Source organism: Cryptomeria japonica, chromosome 5 (assembly GCF_030272615.1).
Source record: "Cryptomeria japonica chromosome 5, Sugi_1.0, whole genome shotgun sequence".
Classification (NCBI taxonomy): domain Eukaryota; kingdom Viridiplantae; phylum Streptophyta; class Pinopsida; order Cupressales; family Cupressaceae; genus Cryptomeria; species Cryptomeria japonica.
Window position 1 is genome coordinate 711,144,264 of NC_081409.1, and position 10,334 is coordinate 711,154,597.

General features: G+C 33.8%; 1 protein-coding gene across 1 annotated transcript; it reads left to right on the forward strand.

The window, feature by feature from the left end:
* Positions 1-8,972: 8,972 nt before the first annotated feature.
* On the forward strand, positions 8,973-9,320 carry LOC131876106 (G-type lectin S-receptor-like serine/threonine-protein kinase SD2-2). The gene has a single exon (XM_059220894.1). It carries the CDS (start codon positions 8,973-8,975, stop codon positions 9,318-9,320), a length of 348 nt encoding a protein of 115 aa, XP_059076877.1.
* Positions 9,321-10,334: the final 1,014 nt, after the last annotated feature.

The following is a 10,334-nucleotide window of genomic DNA, read 5'->3' on the forward strand; positions in this document are numbered from 1 at the left end:
TGATCATGGGAACCCATATTATGGGCTCTTTGGCCTTTCTCTCATCACCCATGTTCTATTATTTGGCATTTCCTTTGTCCTCCCCCTGCAACGGACCTCTGGATCTACTCTGCATTGGGGTCTTTGGTGTTGTTGTTGCTTCCTTTCATGACTTGGTAGTTCTTTTGTGCTTGGTTGTGCCCTTTGTCCTATGTTCTACCTGCCTTGAATTCTGAGTGTGGGTTGTCCCATAGAATTGGCATTGGCCCTTCCAATATTTTGTTGGTGCTAGTTCTCTGTGGTGGGGTTTTCTGTTGGGCTTCTCCTTCAGAGGTTGAGATCTAACTTGTCCTCTGTTCAGTGTTGCTAATAACCTTGTTTTGATATGGTTCGAGATGTGGCTTCTAAGAAGTGTGAAGTGCTTGTTCTCTGACATCTTCAAGCTACTTATTCTAAGTTCTCTTTGTTGTTGTTTGTTAGATGGAGTTGTCATTTTGTGGGTTGTGTACTTTATTCCCTGTGCTTGGCTATTCGATACCCCTTTGTTTAGCCTATCTAAGGAGGTCCTTTTTGTTATAGATGATGGTGTTCGTTGGGGCTCTGGCTATCGTGATGGGTGTTCTTCCTTTAGCTTAGTGTGCATTTGTTTCAGCTCTACCTTTCTTTTTGGTCTAGGTTAAGAAAGTGTCTCCTGTTGTGATACTTTAAGCGTCCCTATGGAGGTAGGACTTGAAGTTTTGATTTTCATTAAGGCTATGTCTAATGGTGATTGTTTATAGGTTTTTTGGGTTGCTCTTTGTGATGGTGACATCTTCTATGGGAGTAGCTTTCTTTGTACTATGGGAGATGGATTCTGGTGCATGTTGAGGGTTGGTTACCTTGTGGGAACCTAATCAGAGAGGGCTCTTTATTTTGTGTACTTGCTAGAGTGTTGCTTTAGATGACCGTTGCTATTATGGAGGATTCCCAATCCTAGCCCTTACATTCTCTATCACTCTTTGCTTGCCTTTTTGGTTTATTTTCTAAGAGTGTTTCTGGTAAGGATGACCTTATTGTGGAAATGTTTTGTGGGGCCTTTTAAAACCCAAGAGTTGTGTGGATCTTTGTTGCTAATTTTGACAAAAATCTTTTTATGGACAACATATCTAGGGAGGTGACTGATGTGGGCCTTTTGTGGGGGCCCATTTTTTGGTGTCCACAATGGTTTTTCTTTGGATGTGGATTTTCTTTTTGTCCTTCTCCCTTTCTATGGACAATTTGGTTGATAGTGTTTATTCTAGTAAAAGGTTTTGAGATACCTCTCAAAACTAAGTGTTGGTTCTCCTCTCCCTTGCCTACTTCATTTCTTCACAAGGAGTACTCATTGATGATTACTTCAAAGTGATCATAAACCCATTTCTTTTGTATTAGGTAAATTTGCTTGTTTGGGAACTCTTTCCCACTATTTGATGCTCGAGCAAAACGTATCATCTTCAAAAAAAAGGTGTTCTTTTTTTTTTTTTTCTTACATGGTGATCTCACTGCTTGCGAGTTCCTCCTTGTGCATCTTTTTGGTAGTTATGTATCAGTAATTGGCCTATACCATCTTTTATTAATCAAAACAATATCATATATTATATAATCTTTCAAATAAAGGATCAGAGAGCATGATTTAAAATGTCAATCTAAATAAATTTACATATTTTATGATTGATACTCTTAATGAAGAATTTTGTTTGATATCTAAGCCTCTTCAAAAGTTAAATATTAAAGTTACAAAGTTGATCTCTTTTTCTGAGAATTCACAAAGTGTGATACAAAATATTAATAAAAAGATGACACAATTTGTTTTTGAGTAAACGTGTCAAATCTTATTATTTAAACAATGTGTACAAATATTCACAAAAAAAGTAGGATACAATTTTAATCTAAAATCCTTTCAAAATCACTCAATTTTAATAACTTTTTATAATATTCTTGGTTTTTAATCTTTGATGTTTCATTTTTAGTTTACTTTTTATTTATTAAGAATATTTATTTCTATTTCTTTCTTAATTTATTCTTTATGTTCACATAAATGTTTTAGCGATTTGAGATCTCAAACTTAATCTTGGGATCACTCCAAATGGTTTTCTTCTTTTAATTTTTATTTTATTAAGAACATCAAAAAAAAATTCATAAACTATATTTGTTACAACGTATTACCATTGTTTACATTTTGCAACATGTCTACCAAGTAGCTACAACATTGAATAGCCTATTAATGGGCTCTCTTTGGTTGATTCAAATTGTCAAGATAGAACCAAAGTGGACTGGCATAGACCATATCAGGGATGGATGAAAATTAACTTTAATAGTGCATCAAAAGGGAATGCAGGCCCATCGGGAGCTAGACATATAGCTTGCAACTGGAAGGGTGATATTTTTGCTCTTGGCGCAAGATGGTTTCTAAAAGGGACTAATAATGAATTTGAGGCCCAAGCAACATTGTGGGGTGTTTGGACCATCAAAAGACTAAATGTTTCAAAGATTCACCTTGAAGGGGACTTGTTGATTATTTTTAATGCTCTCATCAAAAGAGAAGTTGTGTCATGGAAATTGAATAAATATATAGAAATATTAATAAAATAATTAAATGAATTTGAAAACTTCTGAATATATCACACTCTATGGGAGGGTAATAATGTAGCAGACATACTATGTGAAGTAGGTGGATCATCAAATTTAATACAAGGGAAGGAGATTTGGGAGGATTTCCAAGGGACTGAGTTGTCACATGAGAAGGATAGTATGTCAATATTTGTGTGGCAATGATGTTTATGAGTGGCCAAGATCGGTGTTGTGGGATAAAAGGACACTTTGGGTTACTTCCAATTTCCAAAGTGAGGTAGAAAAGAGTGAAAGTGAGGGTATTTTAAAGTTGGAAAACTGTGTAGGAGGGTGATCATGGAGATGAATTTCACACTCTTGTCATCTAAACAACAACTAACCTTTTGGGCAAGATATTTCAGAAGCATCTATGTGAAATTTCCATGTATGAGGAGCCCATTTTCATCCAAAATCTGGATTTATTACATTGAGAAGAGTATATGAAATCAAAATTTAGGTTCTAGACCAATGATAATTTTGACTCTATAATGGCATCCTGGGGTTTGGAATTGGCCACCGAGGAGGAGGTTGAGTGGGTGGTTTTGGCTTATGTTCTAGAGATTTACCTTTTTGGACTAAAATGTCTATTGGTGAAGGTTATTTTGTGGAAGGGCTTGCGAAGAAATGCAAGTGAGGACATTTGTACTGGAGAAGAGAGTGATGAGTTTAGGCCCTTCATTATTTGGAAGGATGGGATGAATAGAGAGGAATGGTAGGACGAGGCCCTAATAAGTTGGGAAGACCTACAAGAATTTGTTCAAGAGAAGGAGATTGAGCAATGGAAGCTCCAAGAGGAGAAAAGGAGACAAGGTGTCCAAGGTCTGAGCTTCAATTTAGAAGAGTATTGGGACAATGGTCCAAAGAAGTTGAAGCAACAAGGAGCTAGGTAAATACTAACTTTACAGGGATGCAATTGGTTTTTGTGGGTGACTTTGCCCACAAATTTGTATCATGCATAGTTTTTGATAATTTCCATGTCTATATATGAATAGGATTTGGTACTGTTAGTATTTATAATGTCATATTCTTGGGTGACCATTTTGGTTTATGAGCTCCATGAATGGTAGATGTGATTTACAAAATCTTGTGCACTAAAAAATGTATGGTATAAAGGGGCTTGTGAAGGTGGTGGGCATTATTAGTTGTTACTATTTTAGATTGGGCGGTTATTGGACTGCTATATTTTATAGTTTTAAATGTAATCCTTATTTTGTAAATAATAAAAATCATAACAATAAAAAAAAACCTACAAAATCGAACAAAAATCTAATTTTAGTTTATTCTATTTATACTATCAATAACAAGTGTATGCATACTTTTAAGTTGTATGTTTTATATTAGAATTCAATTTTCTTTATTTTTAAAATAATTATAACATGATTTAAAAAAAATTAAATCAATTAGAATTATTTTTATTATTTGAAAATATAAAAAAACATTTAATAGAAGCCCCCATTACGCGACACTTCTTTTAATATATTTCATTGAATTTAATAGAAATAACAATTTTTTCGTAATAAATAAAATTAAATATTGTTTATAATATATTAAGTGACTCAATTGTTTTTATGGAAAGAGGTTGTATTAAAAGTGGACTATAAATCGGTACTATTAGCAATTGATGAGTCATCTTTATTATGTTGCATTTTACCATTTCGTAAAACTTTCCCGGAAAGGTTGGCATCTCTTGAAAGTGGTCAATCATGCAAATTTAACGTTGATTGTCCTCCATATAAATTACAATAGTAGATTTTAATTTATAGGTAGTAAAGTATAAATTATTAAAAAATTAATTATCATCATTAAGTTTTCTAAGATGTAATGTCTTTGATTATTTTAAATTTAAATTGATCAGGTAAAATTTATTTAAATAAAAAATTATTTGATTGTCATAATTATTTAAATTTCTTTAGATTTATGTCATAATTTTGATCACCAAATGTGATTCCAAATGTTTGATGTTTTGTGAAATATACATTGTTTATTATATTGTCTTCTTGAATGACATTTGTGATGTTATTCAAAATTAAATACTATGTAGTTTATAAAATACCTACCTACTTTATGTATTGTCTATTCTAACAATTATCATTTTTATTTTTACAAATGATAATATTTATTGTTTTGATAGTTTTTTTTAATTTTGTTATTATTTTTTATATATCTATTATTTATACAATATATAATAGATTATTATTGTATAAAAATAAATAGATACAAATATTTTAAATTTATATATAATTACTATAATTAATAACAACATTTTACTAATTCAACTATTTATTTATTGATATTTCCACTGATCTAGCTAGTCTACCTAAGAATATAATGAGTCTCCTGTTTTTAACAATTCTGACCAATTTCTTAACAAATACAATTTCAAAACAAATAATTTCTTTTCAAAATTATTGATATGGCTATTGAACCTTTATGACGACGCATTAAGAACAAGATTTACAGAAATGGTACCATATTTTTCGGAGTTCTAGCCCTAATTTTACTATATAATCTGATCTACTCATTAAATATGAAAACCAGTCATACGAAAATGGGAAAGAGTGGTCTCCAACCATATACGATCTTCGCTCTTACTGTATTAATTACAATGTGCATCTGTGACGAGTTATCTAATGTGAACCCACTCCTGGGCTTTTCTCCTTTCGATTTGAGCAATCTGGAGCTAAACAAGGTGTGCTAACATGGAATAATTCTGTCCTGTATTGGGAGAGTGGAACTTGTGACGGCAAAATTTTCAGTGCAGTTCCAGAAATGGTAAATGGGGTGTTCTACACTCTCAGCATTGAAAATAATAGCTCTGGTTTGTATTATACTTATGTGTCCCTGAAAGGGATCTCTCGTTTTCTGCAAGTTAGGGCCGTAGAAATACAAGAATATGCATTATTTGGTGGCAGTAAATGGACCATGCAATATGCGTTGTATATGGTTTCTGTGGCGCTTACGGAACCTGCAACTCCAACAATCTCTTGTTCTGCAGCTGTGTGGAAGGCTTCACCCCCAAAAGACAATCGCGCCTGGGACTCGCAAGAGTGGTGGTCTAGTGGCTGTGTTCGCAAGAGCCCATTAAACCGCGATACCAAAAAAGGCAGCACTGACGAATTTATCGAGCCTGGTGTAACGTTGTCTGATGGTTCAGCTTCGTCATACTTCACACCCACAAAGGAAGATTGCCAGAAAGCCTGCCTCCACAACTGCTCGTGCACTGCGTTTGCTTTCAATTCTCCTTCCGGTACCTGTCAGATCTGGTCCGGAGATTTGCTAAACATGCATAACTCTGAATCATTTAAAAAACAGGTAGGTCCAAAAAATAAAACATAACAACAACAATAAACAGATAAAAAATAGGACAAAATAGGGTTAGAAAAGATATATAAATTCAATTCAAAAATACAGTGTACAGCAGCTATCTTCAATCACACATATATATAGCTATTACATCTTTGAAGCCTATAATCTTCTTGCTTTCTAGAAAACTCTAAACTCTCGAAACTTCTTTTTACAACAGCTCTTTTTTTTAAAACAGCTCTTGGAAGACTCTAGAAATATTCTATTATTTTCTAGACAATCTTAATCATTCCTAACATCCCCCCTTAAGATTGGCTAGAAGAATACAAAGAAAATTCAAAAGAAAGGGGAACATTATATTACTATCCCCCCTTAATGTTCACCTCAATCATGCCTAGCATACCCCGTAATTTCAGAAATTTGGCTTCAAGCATACTCTTAGTAAATATATCAGCTGCTTGGTCTTCACTTGGACAGAATTGGAGATTAACAAAATTGGCTTGAACAAGATCCCGAATATAGTGAACATCAATCTCAATGTGTTTTATTTTAGCATGAAAAACATGATTATTTGCAACTTGTATAGTACTTTGATTATCACAATACAAAGGAGTAGCTAAACTTTGTCCAAAACCAAGCTCAAATAAAAGGTTGCGAATCCAAACTGCTTCCTTTCTAGCTTCTTTTGCTGCTCAATATTTTGCTTCACATGAGGACAATGATGTAGTTGTTTGTTTTTTGCTGTTCCATGTAATTGGACCTGACCCAAGCTGAAAAATATAACCACCAGTAGATTTCCTGTCATCTATATCACCTTCCCAGTCTGAATCTATAAAGCCAATCAAATAAGTTGAAGACTTGTAACTATAATGTATGCCATAGTAAATGGTTCCACGAATGTATCACAAAATCCTTTTGGCATCCAACCAATGACTTTCTTTTGGTTCTTGCATAAATCTAGATACCATATTGACTGCAAAACAAATGTCTGGTCTAGAATGTGTTAGATAAACCAAGCTACCAACAAGTTGTCTATATAAAGTAGCATCCACCTTCTTGGAAGTACATTCCTTAGTAAGCTTAACTCTAGATTGAAAAGGAGTAGGGGCTGGCTTGCATTCAACCATTTGAATTTTTTCTAAAAGATCCAAAGCATATTTTGTTTGAGAAATAAACAACCCATCATGAAGCCTACTAACTTGCAAGCCAAGAAAATAATTTAGGTCACCCAAATCACTCATAAAAATGTTCCCTTAAGATCTGATTTTAAGTCATTAATCAACCCAATATTTGGTCCAGCTATAAGCAAATCATCTACATAAACTGCAACAATAATAATGTCATTTTGCACTTTCTTCACATATAAATTTGGATTTGATTTACATTTTTTAAACCCATGAAGCTGAAAATACCTGTCAATCTTCTCATTCCATGCCCTTGGTGCCTACTTAAGTCCATAAAGTGACTTCTTTAATCTGCAAACAAGATTAGGATGTTGCTGATCTACAAAACTTGGTGGTTGATTCATATATATTTCTTCATATAAATCTCCATTTAAGAAAACATTTTTGACATCCATTTGATGAATATGCCACCCAAGACTTGCAACCAAAGAAAGAATAATTCTAATTGTATTCATTTTAATGACAGGAGCAAATGTTTCTTCATAATCAACACCCTCTTTTTGATTGAATCCCTTAGCAACCAATCTAGCTTTAAATTTTTCTATAGCACCATCTGATTTAAGTTTTATTTTATAAACCCATTTGCAACCTATCACATTCTTACCTTTGGGAAGTGGCACAAGTTCCCAAGTTTTATTTTTCACCAAAGCATCATATTCTTCTTCCATAGCTTGCTCCCATTCTCTCTTCCCACTAGCTTCTTCATATGAGCTTGGGTCATTTACATGCAATACTTTGGCCATGAGAGCACTACCATTCCATCCTTGGATCTTTGAGCCTTGCCTATATATTTCTTCAACACTCCTTGTCTTTTGTCTAGCTGAAAAGTCACCTTCTTCATCATCACGACCTATAGAAAATGTCTGATTACAAGCATTAGTTGTTTCATTTTCAATAGTATTGTCATCATTTGTATCCTCATCAATGTAGTCAACATTGCTTTCTAAAATATCTGAAAAATGAGAAGCATTTGTTGTTGTAGAGTGAGAGGGAATGGCTATAAGTTGTGAATGCTCATCAAATTTCACATCTCTACTAACAAAGACCTTGTTTGTTGTCAAATCATATAACCTATAAGCCTTTGATTCTTCACTATAACCCATAAACAAACACTTATGACTCTTTGGTTCTAACTTTTTTCTCTTTTCATCAGGAATGTGTGCCCAATCAATACACCCAAAAACTTTAAAATAACCAATGTGAGGTTTCCTACCACTCCATGCTTCTTCGGGAGTGATATGTGTGAGAGCTTTAGTGGAAATTCTATTTATAATATGTGCAGCATAGGAAACAGCCAAACCCCAAAATTTATTATGTAAACTTTTAAAATACAACATACAACGAGCCATTTCTAAAAGAGTTCTATTCATTCGTTCAACCACCTCGTTTTGTTGAGGAGTATAAGGAACTATTCTTTGCACCTTAATACCATAATTTTCACAAAATGACTAAAATGGGTTTTCTTTCAAGCTGAAATTGAAAGGTTCAATACATGATGATAAGCAATTCCAAGCCGAAATTAGTTCTCTTGTCAACATACAACATGCAAATTTGATCAGACTTTGAGGGTTTTGTGCAGAAGGGTCCGGACGGTTGCTATTCTATGATTACATGTTGAATGGCTCTCTAAATTCCTTACTGTTCAATCAAAAGCTACTGGACTGGAAAACCCGATTCCAGATTTCTCTAGGCACTGCACGAGGTTTAGTTTATCTCCATGAGGAGTGCAGAGATCACATCATTCATGGAGACGTAAAGCCTTAGAACATTCTTCTAGACGGTAATTTTTCACCCAAGATAGCAGATTTTGGTTTGGCAAAGCTTGTGGGTAGAGATTTCAGCAGCGTATTGACCACAACGAGAGGACCAATAGGGTATATGGCTCTAGAGTGGATCTACGGTCTTCCCATCACGTCCAAGGTTGATGTCTATAGTTTTGGTATGACGCTCTTGGAAATAATTTCAGGCCGACGAAATCTAGGTATGAACTGGCAAGTTTCAAGCAAGCATTACTTTGCCTCTTGGGCAGAAACCCAAATTTCTGAGGGGAATATGAGATACATTGTGGATGAGATTGTTGTACTTGTAGAGGAGACAGACATAGAAGAGATGAAACGAGCTATTGTTATTGGATTGCTATGCATAGAAGGGGAAGAGGAGATGAGACCAAGCATGGAACAAGTGGTGCAGATGCTGGAGGGGAAGATGGATCCTCAAACTCTGTAGATGCTTAGTTGTGAAGTCAAAGACAGACAAGCAAACCAATGAGTTGTCCAGTGAAGGACAAACAAGTAGACCGACGCTGACACTAAGAGCGATCCCAATGAAAATGTTTTAGGGTAGAATAATATAACCGGGGGATGCATTTTAAAATTAAGAACGAGCTTACAAGCCTAAATGTTAGGGAATGTATTAGTATAAATATCTTAATGTATTTGTATGTATTATAGTGCAAATTTGTTATTTTGATAGTTTTAAAGTTTTATATAAGGATGCAATTAAGTTGGTGATTTTGGTTTATGTGTAATTTTAAGATTCTTTATTTAAGGAAATTCATATTTATTTTAGAATTAATCTTGTTTTTAGATTATATTAGATTATTATGTATGGTTTTCAATCAATTTTTATAATGTTTTTGTGAACAGTAATAATCACAGCTTCAAAATGAATGATTAAGTTTCTTCCAAGGATTTATGTGTTTATTTCTATTCTAATTCTAACAACTACACTCTTTAATAACTAAGAAAAGAGATGATTTATTTTATATTTTTTAGCATTATTTTACATAATGGTTGGTTTCTTAAATGTACTTTTGTTGGTGCAACAAAATAATGCCCATGTATGGAATCAAAAGTTGAATATTTTTTATACTAGATTATTCTTATAAAAATTGTGTGAATTAAAGAACACCTTGTTTTGAGTCATACATATTTGAAAGTTATGGTTTCAAAAGCTTGTTACTAAAGGCATTCAACTGTCCCAATTGCTATTAAACTCTAAACAATGTGTTTTTAACTTGTACAATTCCTATCAATGAATAACTCATGAGAAGTGGGATGGAAATGTCTATACCCTTTGACATCATCTAAGTATCCAACAAATATATAAGGCTTTCTCTACAGATCCATATCCTTGCATTTCTCTATCAGAATGTGAGCCCAAGCAAGAGAACCAAACACTCAGAAGAGTTTAACTATAGGTTTTTGACAAGTCTAAGCTTGAAAAGGAATTACCCCCTTC